Source organism: Lagenorhynchus albirostris, chromosome 3 (genome assembly GCF_949774975.1).
Source record: "Lagenorhynchus albirostris chromosome 3, mLagAlb1.1, whole genome shotgun sequence".
Classification (NCBI taxonomy): Eukaryota; Metazoa; Chordata; class Mammalia; order Artiodactyla; family Delphinidae; genus Lagenorhynchus; species Lagenorhynchus albirostris.
In genome coordinates, this window is record NC_083097.1 from 152,615,732 (window position 1) to 152,639,976 (window position 24,245).

Genomic DNA, 24,245 nt, shown 5'->3' on the forward strand with positions numbered 1-24,245 from the left:
TCCCTCTGCCCTACTGTCGGAGTTATTTCTGCTGAACAGGACCACGTGGAGCCGTAATTACCTGCATCTCACCCTGCTGCTCCAGGAGACTTGAGCCTACTGGTGGCAGAGGTCAGGTCCAGGTCACGTGTGTCCCTGGAACCCAGCACAGGGCACTGGTGTTTGCTGCAATGCCTGTGTTTGAGGGTCTGTGTGGACCCGGGCAAGCCACTGCAAGGAGCCGTAGGGAGGAGGTATGGACTGTGGGCCACAAGGTGGGATGGAGAGGAGAACTAAAAGGCTTTATTACCAGCAAATCTGTACACTGTACACTGGGGTCCAGCAGGGCACCTGAGGGGTCCTCCCCAGGCTGTCTGCCTTGTCCCTCCAGGCTAGAGTGAGTGTGGGGGTGTGTCTGCAGATGTCCATTGTTCCCCCGCCCTCTTGTCCCAGGGAGAGAGCCTTCCTCTCCTCCGGCCGCCACGATACTCGGTCAGGGCCTGTCGCAGGGAGCCGGTCCCTTCCTGCGCTCGCGGCTCAGCAGCGTCACCAGCTTGGCCTTGAAGCCCAAGTGGGCACCGGCGCGGGCGCAGCCCCCGGCCTCGTCGCCGTCGTCGGCCAGCTCCAGCTCCAGCAGCCGCCGGTACTGGGCCTCCAGGCTGCTGTCATGGGCCGCGCCGGGCCAGCCCAGGTCCTGGCTATTGTGGTAGATGTGGCTGGCCAGGGGGCTGCGGCCGCCCGGGCCCTCCTGCTCCGGACAGCCGACGTCGGGCGCTGGGCCGGCGTCCAGCACGCACAGGTTCTCGTACAGGTGCTCGGCGGCGTCCGGAAGCCGGCTGGCCCGCTTGCACACCGACGCGTAGAGCGCGGGCGCCGGCTCGTCCGGGGCTGCGGGGCCCAGCAGAGGGGGCAGGCTCTGGGGCCCGGGCTTGGCCGCGCGCGCCCTCCGGGAGCCGGGCGCCTCGGGCCCCGGGGGCACCTCCCGCAGCTCCCCCGGAGGCTCCAGCAAGGGCAGGGAGGTGGCCCGCGGCAGGGGGCAGGGCTGGGGCCCCGCCGTCTCCGGGAGCCGCTCCCGCTGGCGGGCGATGGCGGCGGCTACGGCCCCGCATAGGTCGCGGGAGCGGGGGCTGATGAAGGCGAAGAGGCCCTCGCCCGAGTCGCAGCGGCGGCCGGCTTCAAAGGAGAACACGCCCTGGGCACGGGCGGCACGGGGAGTCAGCGGCTGAGGGGCCGCCCGCCAACCGCTACCCTTCCCTGCGGGACCAGTGGGGCGGCCGCCCAGCACCTCACCTTGTCGGAGCCGAACTTGCGCAGGAATCGGTAGGGCCAGGTGTAGAGCGCCTGGGGGCTGGCGGGCTCGTTCAGCTGGATGGAGTCCTGGCCCAGCAGCAGGAGGTAGGGCCCCTTCAGCTGGCAGCGGGCGGCTGCCTCCGTCCTCTGTACCACCACTGGAAACTCGCCCACTGCAGGCACGGCGCCGTGAGGGCCACAAGCACAGCCCCCCGGGGGGTCCCGGAAAGATCCCAGCCCTGTTTGTGCTAGGGCTGAGGCTGCCCCTGTACCTCCCCGACTCACCTTCCTGCCAGGAGGAGTAGATGGAGTTCTCCTCCATCTGGACCAGGCCCTTCTTGGGAGCCTCTGCTTCCCCTGGTCCTTGGGAGCTCTCCCCTGTGCCCTGGGGAATGGGACAAGGTCAGAGGTTAGTGTCCCATCCACTCCTCTTCCCACATCCTTTCTCTGGGGTTCATGACAAGCAAGGGCACCCAGAGACTTGAGTGCCAGTCCCAGTTCTGCCCCTGACACACTGCAAGACCCTGGACACCCTTCTGAGCCTATTTCCCCACCTGCAATCCCCACCGGCTCCCCCTTGAGGGTGCTGAGTGCTATAAAGCAGAGGGCACAAACGAGGCTGTCCATTGCCCTTGAGGTTGGCCAGCGACTGGGCCGGCCTGTGTGTGTCCCTGACAGCTTGGAGCAGTAAAGGGGTGGGAGCTTCAAGGGTGGGACCCACGAGTGAATGGCCACTTGTTCCTCCCATCTCTGGCCTCTTTCCCCATCTCCCACCATGTCCTTTGGGCTCTGACCCTGAGCTCTCCATCATGACCACCTTGGCCCATGGTACCATGGCCAGGGTCAAATGCAATGGCTTTCCACTGGTCTCCTTGCTCCTGTTTATTTCCCTTTTTTTTTTTAATTATAAGAATTGTGGTAAAATATACAACATAAAATTTACCATTTTAACCATTTTAAAGTGTATGATTCAGAATTTTATCATCATTCCAAATGGAAGCCCCGTACCCATTAACTGTCACTTCCCATTCCCCCCTCTCCCCATTCCCTGGCAACCCCTAAGCTGCTTTCTGTCACTATAGATTTGTCTCTTCTGTATTTCACATTAATGGAATCATAAAATGTGTGGCCCTTAGTGTCTAGCTTCTCTGACTTAGCGTGTTTTCAAGGTCCATCCATGTTGTAGCATGTATCAGTGCTTCATTCCTTTTTATGGCCAAGTAATGTTCTGTTGTATGGATAGACTGCATTTGGTTTATCCATTCATCAGTTGATGGACATTTGCGTTGTTTGCATCTTTGGGCTATTGTGAACAATGCTGCTCTAAAGATTCTCGTACAAGTTTTATTTTGACACCTGTTTCAGTTCTCTTGGGTATACACCTAGGAGAATTGCTGGGTCATATGTTAACTCTATGTTTAGTTTTTGAGGAACCGCCACTCATTTCCTTTTGGTCCATCATGGATCCTGTAAAGCTTTAAAACTCTCAGCTTCTGTGTCCAACTCCCCAAAGGCTTCTCCTCACACTCAGAATAAAATCCCAAACTCCACATGTGGCCCAAGGCAGTTTCAGTTGGCTCCCACCGGACTCTCCACTGTTGCCTCTTCCTGGGCCCCCTCTCACTCCTTACCTTCCAGCCACACTGGCCTTTCTGCTGCTTGAACATCAAGCTTTTCCCTGGGCCCTTGCCCATGCTGCTCCCTTAGTTCAGGGGACTCCTCAGACCTGTGTTTAGGACACTCTTTCCTCAGATCTTTGCCTGGTGGGTTATTTTTCCTCAAGGATTCAGGCGCACTCTCCTCTCCTGAGAAGCCTTCCTGGACCATCCTAACATCCCCCTACTCACTCCTGCTCCCACCCAGCCTCTCATTTTCTCCATAGCATGCATGGCCATCTGAGATTTGTTCTGTGGGCTTCTGGGCTGTTTCCCAGGCTTCTAGGTGCTTGGCAGGTGCTTGCTGAGTGATGAGATGTGAATGAGCATGGAGATGAACAAGGTGTGAGTGAACTGGTCTCCCCGGCTGGCCCCTGGATGCCTTACCCGCCCACTCTGTGCTCACCGGGAAGGCCAGCTGGCAAATGGGGGCCATCCAAGACTGGCGGTGCTGTGCGGCCAGCAGGTGGCTTCGCTCCGTGGTGGTGAGCAGGAAGGCACCAGTGTCCCGCGGGCAGCTCTCACCGTCAGCCGGCAGCACGGATACGCAGTCAGCCAGGCGGATGACCCGCCGCTCTCCTCTCCGGCCAGGCCCCACAGACCTGTCACCTGTTGGCCCCAGGCCACCATCCCGGACCTCCCAGCTCTCTAGCCGTGCCACGCCTGATGGGCCTCCTGCATACAGTAGACCCCATACCTTCCTCCAGGACTTCTGCAGGAGATGAAGATGGGGGAGATGACCCTCGGGTGGCAGTTCTCCCTGCAGCTCAGCCTAGCACAAGCCACTTAGCAAACACTCCTGGCCACCTAGGCTGGCCTCTGCCTCGCAGCTCTTCAGGCCACAGAGGATGCCTTGCCAGAGCCAGCCCGGCAGCAGGAAGCGTCTGTGCTTGGAGTCGGTCAGCCCTAGCTTCAAATCCACCCCACGCTTTCCTAACTGTGACCCCCCCATAAGCACTAGGATCCTCGTCTCTCAAAAGATTATGAGAACACGGGGCTGGGGCTTCTACTGGGCAATGTCTGTAAAGTATCTAGTGGCCAGAGCAGACCACCTGACACTACTGCTTTGTTGGTGCACCCACCCCCTGTAAAGAAAAGGTCAATTGGGCCACGGAACAAGGGCTGGGGCGGGAGGGAGGCCTCAGTCTCATGATGGCAAGGAAGGAAACATGCAAATAGCGTCGAGCAAAGGAAACAGACGGTTTATCTGCCTGGGCAGCAGCTGCAGCTGAGCTGTGTGTGTGCAGGGCCTGCTACCCCAGGACAGGGCTGGGAGGAGCTGAGCCCTCTTCTGCAGGATGGAGCTCCACTTTTGGGGGCTCCTCCAGCTCAGCCTCCAGCCCTCTCGAGGGGCCACAGTGCCACTAGTAGATGGGATGGAAGGCGGTTGGATTAACCAGCCTCTCAGCTCTGCCCTGCCCCAAGGGTTCCATTCTTGGCTCCCCCCGCTCTTGGCTTCCCATCTGTAAATGAGGCAGGGTCTCGAAAAGGCCCACTCAGCCCAACCTGCTCAGGCTGAGAATGGGGCTCTGTTCCACTTCCCCACACCTGGGTTGGATTCCCCACCTGGACTCCTACCCCCATTCTCCCAGGTTCTGGTGGGCTGTCCAAGGCTGGGGCAGAGGCCCACCATCTGTCCCAGGCAGCTGCCTGGCAGCCAGGGTCCCCACCTTGCCAAACTTGATGTGCTGCTGGTAGAGGATGCCGTCCTTGATGGGTGTCTCCAGAGGCTCCATGGCCATGGCCGCCGCTCCGAGGGCCTGAGGAGACTGGTGACGGGCCGGAGGGGAACTCCTCACACTTCCCCTTCTGGCCACTTCCCCCTCCCTCTGTCCAGAGAGGCAGCTGCAGGGTTGGGGGAGGGGAGCCCTGTCTTCGGAAAAGGAGCTAGGATGGGGGTGAAGGGCATCACATATTTCTTCCTTGGGGTTCCAGCTGGCCCAAGGTACCCACTAGTGCCAGGCAGGGGCCTTGGACCACCAGATGACCCGTGCCTGCCTGGGTCAGCTGGGTGTGAGCCTCTGACCGCAGGCTGGCTCCCGAATCAGGAGCTCCTACCCCTCCCCCATCCTGGGGCTGTTGTGTACCCTGGGGCCTGTCATTCCCACAGCCTGGTCCCTACCCCAGGACCTTTCTCTAGCCAGACTGGCAAATTCCTTGTTTTCCCCCTTGGAGTCCTGGTTGGTCTGCTTGTCTTTATTCTGGAAATAGTTCTAATGTTCACTTGCTCCTCTCCGTCTTCACAGCCCCTATCCATTGCCAGCTTTGGCATCTCCCCTTTGAACCACGTCCCCACCTGGGCCCACCGGGCCCTCTCTAACCCCAAACCAACCTGTCTCTTCCCTCCCTAAATGCTTCCTGGCTCCCAAGTGCCCTGAGGTTTAGCTTGGACTCCTTGGCCCAGCATTCAGGGTGCTGGGTATTCTGGCCTCCACCTCCCCCAGCCTAGCCCCTTCAGGGCACCTCTCACCGTGCTGCTCAGGGCTCTGGGACTTCTTCCTCTGGGAGGCCTCCCCAGACCACCCCCCGCTGTCTGAGAGCACAAAGGCCCCAGCCCTCATGGCACGGCCCCAGCCACGTGAGCATGGGTGGCACGCCCCCAGCGGGTTCCCTGGAGAGCTCACAGGCTTTTTAAGCTCTGCTTCTTGCTAGAGTCCTGTTTCAGTCTTGTCTTCCTGGAGGCCAGTATGGGAGCTCTGCATATGAATCTGAATCCTGAGAACAGCCTCATTTCATTTATTCAGTGCCACCTCTGGGAAGGAATGTGTAAACAGGCTGAATACTGTTTGGTGGTCACATGTGGGGTGTGTAGCTTCTCGGGCAGGAAATCTTTTCCAAGGGCCTCATTCACCTGGCTTTGTGCCCACTGTGGCCCAAGCAGCCCTGAGCTCTGGCAGCCTCAGACACCATGTCCTTTGCATTCTCATTGCCATTTCAGCGATGAGGAAATCAAGGCTCAGAAACATTAAGTAACTTGCCCTAGGCCACACACCAAGTGACAAACATGGCTTGAGCAACTGCTGTCCTGCTGGGATAAGCATGTGGCTTTGCACATGAAGTGCCTGGACAGAGGAGCTATCACCAATGCTTTTTCTGTCTACCCTTTGCAAGATGCTGAAATCCTGGCCCATTTGCCAGCAGTCCCGTGACCGCTGCCCACATTTATTCATGGCTGATCTGTCTGTCCCACTCACCTGTGAACTCCTCAGAGGGCAACTGCCTGGCTCATTTGTGTCCTGAGCCCAGCAGATACCTGGGCACAGAGCTGGGTCAGTGGGTGCTTGTGGCCTGAGTGGCAGTCCTGTGGCATCTGCTGCCCCCTTGGCAAACAGAGCACAGGGTTCCCTACTGGGAGCCTGTGTGGGCAAGGGGCCTGAGGCAGGAAGTCTCCTCCTAAAGGGCCTTAGGAGAAGCCCCAGGACCTTTACACAGTGACAGGAAGAGGGAGGCTGGGGCAGGGCTGGAGATTATAACAGCCAATCAGAAAGACCAGTAGACCCAACCAACCATTTCCCCTTGGTCCATCAGTGTGGTTCTTCTCTGAGTCATAAATCCAGGTAGACTAGAGGAACTACCCTAAGCCCCCAGAGGGGAACCTGGGTAGGCAGCTCCTTCCACAACTGAGTACCAGCAGGTATGGCAGTAGTGGTGGGAGATGCCAAGGCCCTACCTGAGAGGGGCTCTGGAGGTCAGAGGGTGAGGCCTGCCCAGGAAGCGCAGGGCAGAGAAGGCAAAACACAGAGGCTGAGACCAAAAAGGCTGGTGTTTTAATGGCAGCTGGGATAAAGAGGAGCAAAAATAGTAATTCTGGGGGGCACAGGGAACAGGCAGCCAGGTCCAGCCTGGCCCAACCCAGGCCAGCTGGGCCGAGGATGCTGGCTTCTTGCCCACGGGGCAGGGGTGTGTGGGAGGTGGCTGGAGCCCCAGGGACGGAGGCCCGTTGGAGAGAAAGAGGGATGACAGCCAGCTCAGAAGTCCATGGAGCTATGGGCCAGGTAGTCCTTGCGGCCGATGTTGCTAACCTGCTTCGTCTGCATAGCCTCGAGTTTGGGGCAGTCGGTGATCCGATGGCCCAGGCCCCCACAGAAGGCACAGCCACGCTCTCCTGGGGGAATGGGGTAGCGGTGGGTGGGGGAGGAGGGTCAGCATGGTGATGGGGCCAGGCTCTGTGCCCCAGACCCTGGGCCCCCATCAGACCCCCAGGCCACTGAGGGGCAGAATGGACTTGTTCCGTGGTGTTCCCGTCACGCCCCCATTGGACTAGTGTCTCCCACCCCGTGTCACCTCCAATGTCCAGCATGGACTCGTCCCCGCAGTGCAGTACTTGCAGCACGGGTGGAACCTTCTGCTTGGCCTCCAGCAGCAGGGCTTTGAGATCCATCAGCACCGACTCATCTGTGGGGGTGGTGGGGAACCATCAGGTCCAGCCCTGGGCCCTGTAGCCAGGACCTGGCTGGTCATAGGTGGAGGACCCAGGGGACAGCCAAAGGTGGCCCTGGTGGCAGACTCACCACAGGCCTTGTTGATGAAGGTAGTGGCAATGCCTGTGTTTCCTGAGCGCCCAGTGCGGCCGATACGGTGCACTGCAGAGAGAGGGAACAGAGCATCTGGCCCACTGCCCAGGGGCTGGGACCTAGGCCGCAACCCCAGCCCCCCGAACAGCCCACCATAGTTCTCGATCTCCTCAGGCATGTCATAATTGATGACGTGCTGGATGGCAGGGAAGTCCAAGCCCTTGGAGGCTACGTCTGTGGCCACTAGGACATCCTTCTTGCCCTCCCGGAATGCCTCGATGGCCTTGGTTCGTTCCTCTTGGTCTGGGAAGGGTCAGGTAGGAGCTATTAGAGCGACAGCAAGAGTCTGGGGAGTAGTGGCAGGCCGGCCAGGTAGGGGAAGGGATAAGATGAGGGGCTGCTATGGCAGCGGGGTCCATGCCTATGCACGTGCCACGCTAACCTTTGCCCCCATGGATGGCCACAGCCTCAACCCCCTTGAGGAGCAGGTACTCATGGATGGCGTCCACATCTGCTTTCTTCTCTGCAAAGATGAGCACCTGTCCAGGAAAGCCAACTCCAGTCACAGGGGCTGACTCCTGGGCGCCCCCGCAACCTTCCGCCAGCATGCTGCCCCTGGGCTAGCCTGGCTGGCAGCACTCACGGGCGGCGGTGTCTTCTGCAGGCACTCAAGCAGGTACACCATCTTGGCTTCCTCCTTCACATATTCCACTTCCTGCCACCACCAGGATCAGGTTAGGTGGTCCTGAGAACAGGCTCACCAGCCATGGCCCTGCCACAGAGGATGGGCCCCCAGTCCTGGCTAGGAGGTGACCAGAGAGCCTCTTGCCAAGGGCTGGGTACCATGAGAAGGCTTCCTGCTAAGGGCTGTGGCTGTGAATGAAACCCCTAGTGCCCACAAGGTGGCCCCCCACCCGGCTCCGATCAGCTAAGGGAGCCTCGCCAGATCCAGCCCTCACAGGTGAGACTGCCCATCAGGAGTGCTTGCCCACCTGGATGACATCCAGGCTGGCAGCCCCGGCACGCCCCACATTGATCGTGACAGGCTTTACCAGGGCGCTCTTGGCAAAGTTCTGAATCTTCTTAGGCATGGTGGCACTAAAGAGTAGAGTCTGTCGCTGGCCCTAAGGAAGAAGAAGGCTGGGGCTGAGGGCACGTGGGGCCTGGGGAGCCTGAGGGGCTGGGACAGTGGGTGGGCAGCACAGGGCCTTAGGGCCCTCCAGAGTTGAATGTGGTGTGTAGGGGGAAGGTGGCAGGAGCGTCCCGGCCAGGTGGGGAAGGGCACCTTGAAGTAGGAGAAGATGGTACGGATGTCACCCTCGAAACCCATGTCGATCATGCGGTCAGCCTCGTCCAGGGCCAGGTAACGACAGATATCCAGGCTGACCATCTTCTTCTGTAGCAGATCCATGAGGCGCCCAGGGGTGGCCACCATCATGTGCACACCACTGGGGACCAAGGAGGGACACTGACAGCAGGGCCACCTGCTAAGCCCTACCTAGAGGCCGGCACTCCACCTTGTTCTGCCCTCCAGCCTCTTTCCTATCTCTCCTCACCTGACGCTCCTTGTCACTGCCACCACCTTGCTCTATGGATGGCACAAGGCTCTCCTGGAGAGCGCTGCAACCTTCTCGACCACCACTCTGTTCCACTGCTCTACCCGAGCCATGTGGTCACCTCGGCCCCACACACCCTTCCCCCAGGTCACTCCTCTTGCCCCCAGGAGGACGGTCCTAAATCTTCAGATAGGGCTCAGCCTGTGCTCCCACAGCTCCCTTTGTAGACCTCAAAGGCTCACTTTCGTAGTACAATGAGCTCATCTTTTCCATGTCTGCAACCTCCCTGACTAGCAATGCCTATGAAACAGGAACTGGGTTTGGTCTGTCTGTAACCCTGGACATCTAGTGATGTCTGTTGGGAACTGCACTGTGTGGAAAGGGCACAGGTCCAGCCATGCCCCAGAGCCTCAGCCTCCTCAATGGGTCACACTGAACAACCTGACCTTCCTGGACACCCCGGGGCCCCCACCTCTTTGCCTTCTGCCTGGAATGCTCCGGCTCTTTGACCTCCCAGATGCCCCCGTTCCATCTGCTGTGTTCCCACAGTACCTCACCACATCCCTCTGTCCCACCCCAACCAACCTCCCCATTAGACTGGGGCTCATTGAGGGCTGGGCCCATGAGAGGCCTCTGCAAGGATCTGTCGAGTGGCTAAAGCAAAGGGTCCTTTAGCTTGTCTAGGCAGCGACTTTGGGGAAGCCCTTGGGGCGGGGGTGCCTATACTCACTGTCGGATGGTCTCCATCTGCTCTTTGACGGACATGCCCCCGATGCAGAGAGCACAGCGCAGGAGTGGAGAGCTGTCCTCCTGCAGCAGGCGGCAGTAATACTCCAGGATGCCGTGGGTCTGCCGGGCCAGCTCCCGCTGCAGGTACAGGGGCAGTGGCTGGCACCAGAAGGTGGCCCCATCTGCACCCTGTCCTCCAGGCCAGGCTTTCTTACCGAGGGGCAGATAATGAGTCCATAGGGCCCTTCACGCTTAGAGAAAGGTAACCTCTTCTCTTGCTCCAGGCAGAACATGATGACCGGCAAAGTGAACACCAGTGTCTTGCCTGAACCCGTGAAGGCTATGCCTATCATGTCACGGCCAGACAGACTGGTGAGAGAAGAGAGGCCTGAGGGTCAGGTTCACTGGAATACAGGGACTACTTCTCATCTAGCAACCACTCCTCCCCAGGGCCACCAGGTTCACACTCACATGGTGGGAATTCCCTGGATCTGAATGGGTGTTGGGTGGTGGATGCCCTTCTTCTTCAGGCCTCTCAGGATGGCTACAGAAAACAACACTGGCATCATCCTTGTGTCTCATAGGTACTCCAACAAGCCCCCAAAGCCAAAAAGTTGGCACTATGTCCTTCACGTTACAAATGATGAAACTAAGACCCAGAAAGAAAAAAAGAAAGAAAAACAAACACGCAGACTTGTCCAAGGCCTCTAGGTTAAGCAGAGGCAGGATTCACACCCAAGTCTGTTTAAGGCCGTCATCACTTGCCCACCAAAGCTCTCTAATGACAGAAATTGGTAAATATGAACAGTTGCAACAACTGAAAAAGGAGAATAAAGACAAATCTCTCCTTCTCAAATCCCTCATCCCCACTGACTAGACCCAATGCTGCAGTTGCTGGGCTTGGTGAGGGCTAGGCTGCAACCTTGCAGATATTTCCCTAACAAAATGTGGTGTTGCTCCCAGCTCCCAGGCACCTGCAGGAAATTTCATTTCCTTGAAGCTCTTGATGGGTGGTGGGATACCATCTCCTTCCACCAAGATGTGGTACTTCTTCCGTACACGCTCATGCCGCTCTTCAGACATGCTCAGGACGTAACGGGGTGGTGTCCAACTGTGGGTGGGTGGCAAGAGTCAAGAGAGCCCCTGGGCACAGCTGGCTTTGGGGTGTTCCCGCCAGTCTCCACCACATACTGTCTGAAGTAAGAGTGACTGACTTTCCAGACTGGAAAGACATACCTAGTTTTGATTGGATCGTCATACGTGATTCCCTTAGCCATCTCCTTCACTGACATCAAGGCTGAGGAAACAGATGTGGCTCAGGGCTGGTTCCTGCTTCCCAGAGGCCAGGCCCTTTGAAATATAACATGCCTAGGACTGGGGGAGGAGGCTCAGTCCACCTCCTCTCTGCCCTAGCTACAGCCATACCTCGACCCTCAGCCACACTCTCCAGGATCTTCTCCTCTTCCTTCAGTTGCTTCTCTTTGGCAGACTCCTTGCGGGCTGACCAAACAAGCAGAAGATGTCAGAGAGACACCAAAGCAGTGCACCAAGCTGAGCCTCCCGCCTGCTGCCCAGCCCACCTTCAGCCTTCTCTTTGAGGTGCTGGTGCTGATCCAGGAGACTGACGTTGGACTGAGGGCCCAACGGGATGTCGTCCTCATCTCCCCGCGCCTCGCTGCCGCTGTCCTGCTGCTCCTCTTCCGCAGCTCCCTTGCGTCTTCGCTGCAGCAGCTTCTGGAGCTGAGGTTCCACCAGCGCCCCACAGAGCCGAGCCCAACGCACAGTGGGGCATCGGGCCCAGGGGCCTGAGTCAGGATCCTGGCTTTTGGGACTGGGTTCTGTGCCCCGAGGCGCACAGCTGCCCCACCCCTCAGATCAGGTCGCCAGTTCCTCGTTTGCCTGGGGACCACGCTCCCGTGTACTTGACACCTTACTCCGCAGACCGGGGACCACCCCCCATCCCACCGCCAAACCCCCATCTCCTGCCCTCGTTCCACCCTCCAGCCGGGGCCCTCACCAGCAGTTGCCGGCGCTGTCGCAACGGCACGTACGGCACGTAGTCCTCGTCGTCCTCATCGTCTGCCTCGGAGCGGCTTCCTGTGGCAGTCGCCTCGTCGGTGCGAGCCCGCTGCAGATACACACGAGTCAGACCCGGACCCCCGCCCCCCACTTCACGATCGCTCGCCACCCGCGCGGACCCCCACCTGGCTCCCACCTTCCGCTCGGGTTCCGATTCCTCCATCCTCTGCTGCACGCATGCGCACCGCGGTAAAACCCCCGCCTCGCCTATGATGAGATCCAATCAGATGTGAAGAAACGGACGTCGGCGCCTAGCAACGACCTCTAAGTGCCGGATCGCGCAGAGGGACAAATTTTCTCCCGAGCCCCTGTCTTGCGGTGTGGCGTCTCCGGCCCCTGTGGGCGGCTACGCAGCTGTTGCCAGGGCTGAGGGCGAAAGCATCAGGCAAGGCATTGTGGGACGCTGGAGGACTTGGAGCACGCGCTGAAGGCGCAAAGCGAGTCGGGTTGAGTCGTGGGGACCGCTGATCCCGAAGACGGCGGTGTGCTGGGTCCCCAGCCTCGCCCAGGGCGTGACGTCACCCGGCACGCCCCCGCCAGCGGACACTGCGCCCTCTCGTGGCCGGGGTGCGGTGGGACCCAGCCAGCTGGGATCCCGACCTGCTCTCTATCCCGCCCCCATTAACCGGCGCGGGCCAAGGAGGGCAGGGCGGGGCTTGAAGGGAAAGTGACTCAACACACGCTGCCGCTCTGACTGGTGTTCTCATCTGTGTGAGACGCCTATGTTCAGAGTGGTGAGGGATAAACAAAATGATGACGGTGGGTTTTAACTGAGGGCCTGTATATGTATGTAAACGATTATTTAATGTAAATGCTGTAACAGAGCTCAGAGTGTGACTGGGGAACCAGAGAAGGCTTCGAGGAGACCTGCATCTGAAGTTACAAGGAAGTGTGGCATCTCAGAGCTGGGAATGCAAGAGAGGGAGAGGCTTCCTGATAGAGGGTCTAGCAGGAGTGAAGTTCTGGCCATGTGCAAGTTCCCAGGGAACAAAGTGATCACGTGGCCCGTGTGGGGTTGGGTAGTCAGAGCTAAGGCTTTAAGGTAGACCCAGAGCATGCAGGGCCAAGACTGTCAGGGTGATTTCAACTTCACTGGGAACTTTTAAAGACGAGTGATGGGTCAGTGCTGTTTTCTTCCTTCATATATTAAACATGAGTATGTGCTGGGCATTGTGCGTAGTGTCGAAGCAGATAAAAGATGAACAAGACACAAACCTGGCTGTGAGGACCTTACAGATTAGGTGAGGAGACAAACACAGATAACTGGTTTTGAGATTAAGAAATCTCTAAGACACAAAAGGTACCACTTTTGGAATTAGCATAAACGCAGGGCAAACTTGATTCTCACAGTAAAAGTGGCTTCTCAGTTGAAAGAAAGGGATGTGAAAGTTATGGTGGAATTCATGAACAAAGTGTTAACTGGGAAAGGGAAACAAGTGAGCAAAAGTCAGAAGCCCCGAGGGTGCCAGGCCTAGCTGGAGACTGAGGTCATCAGGTGTGGAGAGAGTGTGCCAGAGGCAGGGGCCGGGCTTAGAGGGCCCTCAATGCCATTCTCAAAAGTCTTCTTTCTCTGTATGTAAAGTGGCTGCTTGATCAGACCTGCAACTTTGAAATGATGAAGCAGAATTTTAGATAGTTGTGAGAATTCAATTGCAAGGCAGGAGCCTAGTGTAAGAGCTGAAGGGAGAGAGGAGCACAGGTAATAAATACACAGAGAAAAGTTTCACAGAAGTGTCCACACTTCCTTGCGGATTGGCCAAGGGACCAGGAACTGTGAGCCCATGGTTAATGCTGTTTTACCTCTTTGGAAAAGGAAGCGCTTGTATTGGGGCGGTGGGGGGGGGGGAGAGAGAGCGAGACAGAGACAGAGAGAGAGAGAGAGAGAGAGAGACAGAGACAGAGACAGAGACAGAGACAGAGAGAGAGAGAGAGAGAATATATGTGTCCAACCTTGGAGGAGGGAGGGACTGGTTTCCGATTCTGCTCCCAACACTCCACAAAGGGCTCTTAGTGACTGCGTCGCCACTACCACTGTCGCTCCACACATTGAGCTCAGGCTAAGAGTTGGTTATAGTAGGAAAATGGAGAGGATTCGGGACAAAAGTGTGTGTGAGGCATTTCTAGCAAACTATTATATTAAAATCTGAATTCACTAACCAGATCCACGGTGGGGAGGGGGGGATGAGATAGTTCATTACTCTCCTAACTCTCAACTACTTAGGCTGCACGTCCATTCCCATTGTAAAGTCAAATCCAATTTATAAAAACTCCATTTACCACCAACTTCCCCTGACAACTCCAATCGTCCAGGCTATAGATGCACAGTTCACAAAGTCCTCAAGGCTTCCCCTGATACCTTCTCAAAGCAGCTGCACAGAGATCAAGTTGCACCCCTCCAACTCATCCATCTTGGAGGGAGGGAAACTAAGACAGTGTGGGGAGGGGTTGCTCAGGGTTTCCATACCAGAGTCCTCCCAATGGGTGAAATGGCACAGATGCTGCTGGCATACAGGCCTATGCTCTAATCCTAGTTGGTCAAACTGAACTCAGTAGAGTCACCTTCTTGTCTGAGCTTTAATTTCCACATCTGTAAAATGGAATAACAGTCCCACTTAGTGTTGCTTCGAGAATTAAGCAGAAACGATGCCAACCTGTTGACAGGTAGCACATGCTCAAGAAGGTTAATGACTAAGAAGGACTCCAATGCTTCTGAGTACATCCTTCACCCTCACTCCCCACCCAGACAAGCGAACCACCAACATACCAACTCTGTGTCCAAATGTTGCTTTATCTTTCGGCAGGAAAGATCTTCACAGTATCAAAAAGAATTGAAAAAACAAGTAAAACAAAATACCAAACACAAAGAAAGCAGTGTTGGGCCAGCAGTACCATCAGCCCCCAAACCCAAAGGCCAGCCCAGCCCCCGGGCTCTGAATGTGGAGGCTGCGTAGCACCAGGAAGCAGTTCTGCAGAGGTCCTGAGGGGCCCCAGCACACACGGCATCTATTCAGCTTTTGGTTGGTCCGGGATGGCAGGGAGGGTCTTGGGCAGGTGGGTGGCGATGTGAAGGAAAAAGGTGTAGACCTTCAGCTGGCAGTCAGGGTCTCAGGACACCCTGAAGAAGCTTGATCTGGCAGGGGCTGAGAAAACAGAAGAGCATGGCCACACGGTGAGCAATGGCTCCCACCCTAGCCTCCTCATGCTGGCTCTGAGTCTCCACAGGTGCCCATGGAGGCAGGAACAGCTGCCTACTATTTTTGTCCCCTGGGCTGAAAACACTGAACAGACGATCACCTCCAGCAGGGGATGAAGGTTAAGTCACAGTTGGGGGACAGAGCCCCGGCCCCAGTGAACATCATCCTAAATCTCAAGGAAAGTGGACAACACTCGAGGAGCCCACAATGCTCTGCTGTAGGCCAGGGTGGAATAAGAGGCCAGCCTCTGGCATTGCGCTCCTGTTGACAGTGAAGAGGCCACCTATGCACTCAGACTCCTGCCTCAGGCTCCAGGTACATGGCCCGGGCTGGGTCCCGAGTCTGTGCCAGCACTGCTTTCTTAACGCACTTGGGGCTCACAATCACGCTATGAGGAGGGTGGAGAAGGTCAGAGGACAGCATTCACTGGAGGGGAGCATCCCCTGTCTTGAGAAAGAGATCAGCCAAGAGGGAGTGGGAGAAAATTATGGCTGGATGAGGTTTCCTAGATGACAGGGGCATTGGGCTGTAGGAGGAGGTGTGACCCGTTTTCTCTCATGAAGGGCAACAGATGAAGGTGCCTGGGGTCCTTGTAGCTCCTGGTTCTTGTAGAAGTGGTGAAGAAAGGCAGGAGGGCAACCCAGCCCTAGCAGAAGCTCCTGGGGGCATGGATGTATCAGTCTGGCAAAGGATCAGGAAGCCCAGGCCCACAGAGCAGAGGGGATGAGGTGAGTCTGAGGACAGTCCTGACTCTGGGGTAGTACAAAGGTGCCATAGGGAGCCCAGCCCTGAAGGCTGCCCCTGGGAAGCTGAGGTCAGTGTCAAGGGTGGGGGGATCCTCACCCAAAACGGGACTCGGGGACTCAGCCCAGGGTCCAGAAGTCTGTTTCCCTGGCACTGGAAAGAGGAGGAAGAGGACAGGTGAGGACATCCTCCTGGGGGGTTCCTGAGCTCAGCCCACTTGCCCCAGCTTCCTGTTGCCTTGAAGGCAGCTGTGTGGTTGCCAGCCAGAAAGGCCTGACCCCAGGGACGCATCTTAGGGTGAATTATGGCACTGCATAGCCATTAAGCCCCAAGCCCAGGACCAAGGCCTGCCAGACAGCCATCTCTTTTGCCCTTGGTTCCCAGCCCACCACTGCCTTCTCAGTTTTCAGCCTGGAACATCATCTGATATGTCAATATTTCAGACAAAAGGACCCTTGCAGGTGACTGGGAGAGGAGGCCAGAGCCCAGGTCGGGGCCAAGCTCTTCTTCCAGGAGGCGGTTTCACTACCAATTTCCTCGTGGAATCTGTCCTGTTTGGGGAAGAGGGCCCACCTATTCCTCTATGCCTAAATGACTTCCAAGGCCTTGGTCTAGCGTGGCTGCCCTGTCACTGTTCCCTTGGGGCTGTGTCCTTTTCGCATGGCTTCAACTCGGAAGCACCTTGGTAGCCTGCGTGGAGAAGCCAGGCCAGGCAAACGAGATTCAACCCTCAGGCTGATAATGTCAGGCATGGGGGCAGCCCTCTGAGGCCCATGGCCTCCTGGACACTTTGGGAGGCAGCTGGTGAGGGAAGTAGAGGCCTGGCAGTGATACCCCAGGAGATGGCAGGGCTGGAAGGGCCCTTCAGGAACACAAGCAGGAGGGCTCTCAGGAGAAGAGATGTGGCCAGCCGAGCACCTAGTCCAACTCTCTATGCCCCAGAGCATGAAATGGCCTGGCAGGGGCACAAAAGGTGGCACAGCATGGGAAGAGAGGGTGCATGCAACACTTGACGGGGGTCTCTATACCTCACTGAGCTGTGCTGGGAGTGGTTTTCTTGAGGCTGAAGTTGGTCCAGTTCACGGCAACTTTCTGACGCGTTTGCTTTGCAGAATCCAAACAGAACCTGTTAGGTTCGGGAGATGCCAGAGAAGCACAATCAGAGGTTCCCTCCTCTCTCCATTGGACCCTCTTCTAGACCTGTGTGTCATGGTCACTAAAGAAACCAGGTCAGCTCTGCACAACCCCTCTGGCTCCCAGGTGTTGGGGTCTAGCAGTATGGGGCTTCCTGGATGAGATGCCCACAGGCCCAGGGGACAATGTGTAAAGAGAGTGACAATGCCTTAGGATACAGCCTCCCTCCTCACCCTGTATTTTACTCTAGCTATACTGAGATGCCTTCTGTTCCTTCAAGGATGATGTGTTTCTTCTGCCCTCAAACTCTTTTCATTTTACTTGGCCCACTCATTCCTATTCCTCAGGTTTCAGCCTGGTTACCACCTTTTTTGGGAGGGCTGCCCTGGCCACCCCACCTCTCAGCTTGGCCATTCCTAGGCCCTAGCCCCATGCCCTTACTCCTCGGACAGCACTTATCACTGGATTGTATGTTTATGGCTCTCTCTCCCCACCTAGATGGACTGTGTTTGATTTGCCTCTGCCCCTCAAACTCATCCCTGGCAGAGCAGAGGAAGTGCAGGTGAATAAAACTGGAGAAAGCCCTTGTTCTTGGGGTCTGACATGCCTCCTGCTCCCTGTCCCTTGCACCTTCCCAGATGACCTGTCCTGCCAAATCATCCTGGCTACCTGTGTCCCAGCAGATAGGCTGGTGGGAGAGAGCCAGGAGGGGCTGGACAAGTTCTCCCTCCAAGGGCACATGGCTGAGGGTGAAGCCTTTCTGAGGCTTGAGTGTGTATGTGTGTCGGGGGGGCCCTGGAGTCCACCGTGAGCGGGAAAGCAGGCAGCCTCATACCTACCTCTTGAAATACTCCACCTCCCGGTCAGTCTCATCCATCTCCACCCCATCCATGTCCTTGGGCAGGAACACATCGTCTAGGAAGACACAGCCAGGAGGGCTCAGTGCTCACAGCCAAGCGTCTGGGTCATGCTTTTGGGGCAATGCTGCTCACATGTGAGGACTGCCCTCCACCCCATGGCCTGGCTGGGTGGGGGGGTCAGCCACTCAGTTCCTGGTGCACTCACCCAAGGAGGAGGCTGACTTCTCCTGCTTGTTGCGGCTCCGGCGGCTGCGGGCCTTGCCCTGTGGCAAGCTCTGTGGCCTTGCTGGGCCTGGGGGCTGCACAGACTCCTGCTCCAGAGGCTGTGCCTTGGCTTCACCTGGCCAGTTTTGCCAGGAGCTGCCCTTCTCCTTGTCAGCTTTGGGGCTGCTAGCCCAGCCTGGTCCTGGTCGGGTCCCCTGGCTCCCTTCTCCAGCCTCGGCACAGCTGTCCACTCTGGGAGGCTCTGGGGCCTTGCTTGGCTGCTTGGGGCTGGGGGTCTGGCCCTTGGCACTGGGAGTCTCAAGGCAGGCTGGGGACTGGGGAGCTGGGCTCACCTTGCTCTTCTTGGCCTGACTACCCTGTCTCTTGCCCTTCCGTGGCTTGCCACCTGAGGCCACAGGCTCAGGCAGCTCCTGCTTGCAACCAGGGACCTCCTTTACACTTAGCTCCTCAGAGCTAGGGTTACCTGGCTTGGGTGTCTTGACCCAGATCACCCGGGACAGGTTAGGCACGGTGTTGAGTCTCCTCACTAGCCCATTCTCAGGGATGATACCAGGAGGGGGGCCCCTCACCTCTGTCCATGGTGGGTGGAGACTTCTCATTTCTGCCCATGGTGGGGCTGGCTCGCCTGGAGCATGTAACATATGGTTCTGAGGGGAGCCCAAAGTCAAAGGGGACAGGTCAAGGTTAACGTCAGGCCGTTGCTCTGAGGAGCCATTGAGGTTTGAGGGGGCTAGACTCTGAGGCTCTGGCTCAGCAGCCCCCTCTTTAGTGAAGCCATTGCTGTTCATGCTGAGCTCACACACACTGAAGCTGGCGCAGATGGAGTCCTTGACAGTGTTCTTGATCTCCTGTAGACGGCTGCTCAGAAAGCTGTTGACCCGATCCAGCTCCTGATCGGGCCACTCCAAGAGCCTCTCCCTGGTAGGCCTCAGCTCCCGGCTTCCAGAAACACTACGATTTGCCTGCTTTAGAGCTTCTGCTGCCAACTGGGCCTTCTCCTTTTCCTGCCAATACAAGAGGCAGTTTCCGCAGGGCCTTGGCAGCTGCCAGGCACAATGCGACACCTGACATGTCTGCCTCTGGCCCAGCTTTGCCACTAACTGGCTAGAGGCAGGGCCTGGCAATCCTGGCCTGCTCACCCTGCAGTAATGAGGATGAAATGCAATCAGATAGGTACATATCCTGGGGATGGAGGCAGTTATACCCACAGAGGATAGGCTTTTTACATCTTGTTCATCCAGGGCCCCAGTAGCAGTTCTAGGGCCTAAAAAAGCTAAGGCGGCTAGGACTCAAAAGGGATAGGATCTGCCTCCCAGGCATAAGCTTAAACAACTCACTCACTTGCTGAGTCTCAGTGGACTCATCTGCAAAATGGGGACAATAATTCTGGAGTGAAGACCAACGTGGGGATGCATTAAGGAAGATGGCTGCTACAGAGGCATTCTCTCCAATTCTGCAGGTGTTAGGGGAAAAAAAGCCATGACATCAGGTAGGTCTTTCAAGAAGAAAGATGTGGGGTTGTGAGACTACCATGGTAGATCAGACTGCTCTGGGTGGCTGGGAATGTGTGTGCCCTCCTGATGGCGCATAAGGGAGGCTATTGGAGAGGGCCAAGTTCCCACAGGAAGGCCACTCAGTGCTTAGTTGGCCTCGGGCAATCAAGGCCATGCCTAAAGCATGCCCAGTGGCATACAACAGACAGCTACATGTGGCCCCCACAGCAAGATGTAAAAGCAGCCCCTTTGCCCAGGTGAGGACCAGAAGGCTGAGGAAGGCTGGACCCTGCCATTCAGCATTGACAGAGTCAGATCTGGAGAGCGAAAACATGTCTGTGGGCTCTGAGTCAGCTCACCCCTCTGCCTAACCTCAAGGCACCAGCAGGCTAAGGAGGCCTTTAGAGGGAGATGGGAGACAGTTGTCAAAAGCCAACGGGGGGCTTCCCTGGTGGCGCAGTGGTTGAGAGTCCACCTGCCGATGCAGGGGACACGGGTTCGTGTCCCGGTCCGGGAAGATCCCACTTGCCGCGGAGCGGCTGGGCCCGTGAGCCATGGCCACTGAGCCTGCGCGTCCGGAGCCTGTGCTCCGCAACGGGAGAGGCCACAACAGTGAGAGGCCTGCGTACCGCAAAAAAAAAAAAAAAAAAAAGCCAACGGGGACAAAGTGGTAGTCATGTGCTAGGAGCCAGATGATTTCACCATTTCACCTATTTCAGGCTGATTTGGGAATGGAGAGGGAGAAACAGGATGAGTGAAGCGAGAAAAGAGGTCTTGCGACCACCTCAATGTCAACTTAATAGGTGACCCTGTGCCCCAGGGTTATTTATTCTCTTAAAATACTAGCTCCACAACTGTGGGACCTTGGACAAATCACTTATTCTCCCTGAACCTTAAAATCTCCATTTGCAAATTTGGGAGAAAAACTGCCAACCTATATACGTCAGAGGGTCATTATGAGGACACCTGAGTGGGTGTGTGCCCCTTTCCCTGGGCACTAATAAGGCTGTGCCTTGGCAATGTGGTACTCAGGTGAGGAAGAGAAACAGTCTAGAGCAGCTGTGTGCCGTGGAGTTCAATGCTACAGAGCTCTGAGGCCATGGGGATGGACAAAGGACTGGAAGGCCCTTCACTCTGCTCCTCCTCTGCACGAGAACAGCTTTGCTTTTATTTGTTAGGAATTGAGGTTCCATGGAAGATTTCAATTGCAGAAAAGAGTTTTGCTGCTCTACAAAAGACTGAAAACTACTGGTGTAGAGGGAGTGACGTGGAATCATGTATAATTTGGTAGTGAGAGAAGGAGAAAGCACAGAACCACGCATTTTCTGCTATGTACCATGAGCCTGGTACTTCCCCATGTTGTCTCACTTAATCCTCACAACTGCCCTTGCTGTGTCGTTATCCTCAATTTACAGATGAGGAAACTCATCTTTGGAAAGAATAAGGAACTGGCCCTAGATTACATGCTAATTAAGAGGCAGAGTTGGGAAAGCACACCCAGGGGTGATCTTCAGAAGTTCTTATGTTTTTCAATATCCTTTGACAATCATTTTTTGACTTGTGATTCTATGAGGCACTGGGAATTCAGCCATGCGTGAGACAGTCTCTGCTCACTGACTTGAATCTGCCAGGGGAGACGGACATGCAAACAGGCTGTTTAATTCTGAGTGCCAGTGACAAGAGGTACAGGGAAAAAAGCACAGAGTGCTCTGGGAACCCAGACTGGGCCATCAGGAGGTGGTTGCCAGAGAAGGCAGGATCTCACTGAGCACTGAAGGGTGAACAGGATTATCCTGGGAAGTGTGAGACAAGCACTTTCTAGACAAAAGGAAATAGAAAGGCTGGGAAATGGGAACAGGCGAAATATTTAGGGAATGCAAACATTCAGAGGGACAGCTGGAGCACAGATTTCTTCTGGTGGGGGGGAGTGGGCAGGAAGGCAATAGGGGCAGACTGAGAGATGAAGCTGGAAAGCTAAGCAGGGGCTGGATCCTCAAGAGCCCTGCAGGCCATGCTTGAGCCTGGATTTGACCCTAAGGGCAATGTTCAGCCACGGAAGGCTTTTTAAGCAGTGGCAGTAGGGTGTGAGCTACTTGGGAGGTAGCACAGCCAGGACTTTTGGTTACGGGGCGGGGAGAGAGAATGAGATGAGTCATGAAATCAACATCAACAACCACTACTGCTGCTGCAGCAGCTACACTGACCAAGCGTTCACTCTGCCCAACCTTTCTGTGCATCACTCCATTTTATTCTTGCAAAAGCCTTGAATTAGGTTCTACGGTTATTCTCATTTTATGGAGGAAGAAACTGAGGCTTAGAAGTGATTTGCCTAAGGTCATACAGCAAATATGGCAGAGCCAGGTTTCAAACTGGGGTCCAATTCCAAGGCCCGCTGCTCTCCATCACCATGATGTAGTCCTCCCAGATGGCACCTGGGGTTCTGGTTCAGGCAACTGGGTGGATGGTAGTGCCGTTAACTAGACAGACAACGGAGAAGGAAAAGCGGGCTCTTTGGACAAAGATGACAAGCTCAGTTTGGTATATGCTGAGTTTGGGTACCTGCAGGACATGTGTGAGGAGGTGCCCAGCAGCAGGAGATGTCACCATGAAGCACAGGGAGGAAATAGGTGGACATAATGACCTGGGAGGCAACACTATCTAGATGGCTCTTTCCCAGGGACCTGTCCTCAAGGGGGAGGGCCAGGCAGAGGAAGAGGCGCTCACAAAGGAGACAGGACAGAGGGCAGAGAAGAAGAGAGAAATGTGGAGAATGTGGCCTCCCCATTGCCCTTTCCCCACCCCCACTTGGCTGAAGTTGGAGGAGCCAAAGAAAACAGTGTTTGAAAAGGAGAACAAAGTGTGAGATGTTGCCTAGTGGAAAAGAAGATGGAACAGGAGAGAATGATTTGGCAACAAAGAACTCATTGGTGGCTCTGTGGAGCAGTGGAGGTGGAAGACAATTTGCAGTGAGCTGACAATTGCAGAGTAAATGCAGATGACGTTTTTCTGTGAAGAGGAAAGAGACTGGGGTAGTGTGAGGTTGTATGCTCAAAGGACAGTCTTCTTTCAAAAAAGAGAGTACTGGGCACAGTGAACTGCTGACGGGCAACAGCCCAGAGAGGCTGGAGCCACACAGCAGGAAGCCGGTGTTAGACTGAGGAGGAGGAAGGACGGCACAGGCCTTAGGTAGGAAAAGGGCTAACTCTTCCCTCATGACAAGGAAGTCTGCAGGTGGGGTGGTAAGACATTGAAAGAGTGCCTGTCCACTTGGCTTTTAATCCTTGTTGAAACAGTAAGTAAGGTTATCTGCCAAAAAATAAGGTGGGGGTGGGGAGAGCCTGGCAGTTGGAGCAGAATGGAGGTCTGACAAAGGGACTGGGGAGAATGGAAGTCACGAGGAGCCAGAAGACTAGAGAGCAGCAAAGTGGGGGCTCAGGCACTCGGGAGACCACTCGGCCTGGGTGCCACAGATAGATTCAATCCAGTGCCTTCCTCAAGGTGTAGAAGGGGAGAGGCAGGCTGGGGTCGAACCCAGGACTGGTTTTTCTGAGCGGGTGTAAAGGAAGGGCAACGGCGCAAGGAACTAAGAGGACTGGTAGGAGAGTGAATGAATGATGGTCAAGGTAAGGGAAGAAGGACAGGAGACAGTCTTCAGTGGATGAAGAGGAGTGGTGGTGGGAGGTTGCAGATGACACAGCCAGGGGTTGGTTTCAAAGGAGCAAGGGTTAGGACGTGAGAGAGAGAGAGAGTCATGGTCCAGAAATTGTATGAGGGAGCAAAAAAATACCCAGCTTTACCTGTCTCCCCAGGTGGGTAGTGGGTGGATGGTTCTTGGTGGAAGCTGTGTTTTTGATGGACTGTAGTTAAGTCTGGGAGGTGGAGGAGGGGTACTGGGGAGGAGGTTGATGTATAAACAGATAATGACCATGATCGCTAGTTATAGGATATCAGAACTACCCGCTTCTGTGTTTGTGTTGTATCTTGGCCTCTAGACTGGGCAGGGCAGACAGTAGCTGTGCAGGAAGTTTCTGAACGAGTAGAGAATGATAAAAGGCAGACTAGAGAGACGTGCGAGGTGCAGCCGTAGCACAGCGGAAGATATTACCTGAGGAAGACTGCAAAGAAGGAAACACGTGAATTGGGCTTGGGAGGAGGTTTTCAGAAGGAAAACGAGGGGGCAGACATGAAGGAGAAAGGATATCCAGGCATAGCGATTTATGAAAAGCACACCAGGCCTGGGAACTGTGAAGCGTACTTGCTGGGACCTAACTAGGAACCACTGCCTTGGGAGGCCAGGAAAGGCCAAAGAGACCACTGTTGCCCACTGCACACTTCTGGCCAGGCAATGCTGGCCAGGAGACAGAAAATGCTGACCATTTTCTGAAGGCAGTGGTGGGACCCTTTGGCTTACTACTTCAGGCTGCAGAGAAGGGGTCCTGGTTTGTCCTTTGGTTTGGAAAAAGATGGAGAATCACTGCTGCTTTCCAGAGCACCAGGGCTGTTTGACCACCCAGGACCTGGAGCTAGCTAGTTGTCAAACCCATTCTCTTCGGCTGAGCTCCTCAGTGTGGCACTGTGCAGACAAAGCTGAGGGCAGGCAGGCCAAGAGGTGATGGGGTGGCAGGGGTTGAGCCATCAAACTGTGGTGCCTGCCTGGCAGCAGGGTTGCCCAGGAATAGCTCCCCTGGTTCTATCCTCAGCCTTCTGGGAGGAGCTCACTCAGCCCTCAGGCTGGGTCATTCCCATAGCTTCAATTACATCCCCATGCCAGCAACTCCCAGACCCACACCTCC

General features: G+C 56.0%; 3 protein-coding genes across 15 annotated transcripts in view; all 3 read right to left on the reverse strand.

The window, feature by feature from the left end:
- Nucleotides 1–270: 270 nt before the first annotated feature.
- DOK3 (docking protein 3) lies at nt 271–5,462 on the reverse strand. The gene is made up of 6 exons (XM_060146583.1): nt 5,395–5,462; nt 4,595–4,811; nt 3,331–3,636; nt 1,555–1,654; nt 1,270–1,442; nt 271–1,171 (listed from the first exon to the last, which is right to left on the reverse strand). Exons 2-6 carry the CDS (start codon nt 4,664–4,666, stop codon nt 473–475), a joined length of 1,350 nt encoding a protein of 449 aa, XP_060002566.1. The 5' UTR covers nt 4,667–4,811; nt 5,395–5,462; the 3' UTR covers nt 271–472.
- Nucleotides 5,463–6,669: 1,207 nt separating this feature from the next.
- DDX41 (DEAD-box helicase 41) lies at nt 6,670–12,058 on the reverse strand. Of its 3 annotated transcripts, none has more exons than XM_060144344.1 (17): nt 11,928–12,058; nt 11,741–11,851; nt 11,304–11,581; nt 11,149–11,223; nt 10,960–11,020; nt 10,698–10,834; nt 10,195–10,267; nt 9,939–10,092; nt 9,725–9,861; nt 8,724–8,886; nt 8,431–8,562; nt 8,082–8,153; nt 7,881–7,977; nt 7,592–7,741; nt 7,436–7,507; nt 7,209–7,319; nt 6,670–7,029 (listed from the first exon to the last, which is right to left on the reverse strand). In XM_060144344.1, the coding sequence occupies exons 1-17, from the start codon at nt 11,963–11,965 to the stop codon at nt 6,893–6,895; spliced, it is 1,998 nt and encodes a 665-aa protein (XP_060000327.1). In that variant the 5' UTR covers nt 11,966–12,058; the 3' UTR covers nt 6,670–6,892. The 3 variants fall into 3 exon arrangements, with proteins under 3 accessions (XP_060000327.1, XP_060000328.1, XP_060000329.1); XM_060144345.1 differs by having other exon boundaries at nt 11,304–11,463; nt 11,939–12,053; XM_060144346.1 differs by lacking the exons at nt 11,741–11,851; nt 11,928–12,058 and having other exon boundaries at nt 10,960–11,073; nt 11,304–11,365.
- A 2,512-nt stretch (nt 12,059–14,570) lies between these two features.
- FAM193B (family with sequence similarity 193 member B) overlaps nt 14,571–24,245 on the reverse strand; it is a 31,429-nt gene continuing 21,754 nt past the window's right edge. For 9 of the 11 annotated variants that reach the window (XM_060144336.1, XM_060144335.1, XM_060144333.1 and 6 more), the window contains 4 exons: nt 17,940–18,963; nt 17,714–17,789; nt 16,769–16,866; nt 14,571–14,942 (listed from right to left, as the gene is read on the reverse strand). In XM_060144336.1, the coding sequence (XP_060000319.1) occupies nt 16,770–16,866; nt 17,714–17,789; nt 17,940–18,963 (1,197 nt within the window). In that variant the 3' untranslated portion in view covers nt 14,571–14,942; nt 16,769. Of the gene's footprint in view, nt 14,943–15,839; nt 15,894–16,694; nt 16,706–16,768; nt 16,867–17,713; nt 17,790–17,939; nt 18,964–24,245 lie in introns of those variants that run through there. The other 2 variants (XR_009539709.1, XM_060144334.1) reach the window with 2 other exon arrangements.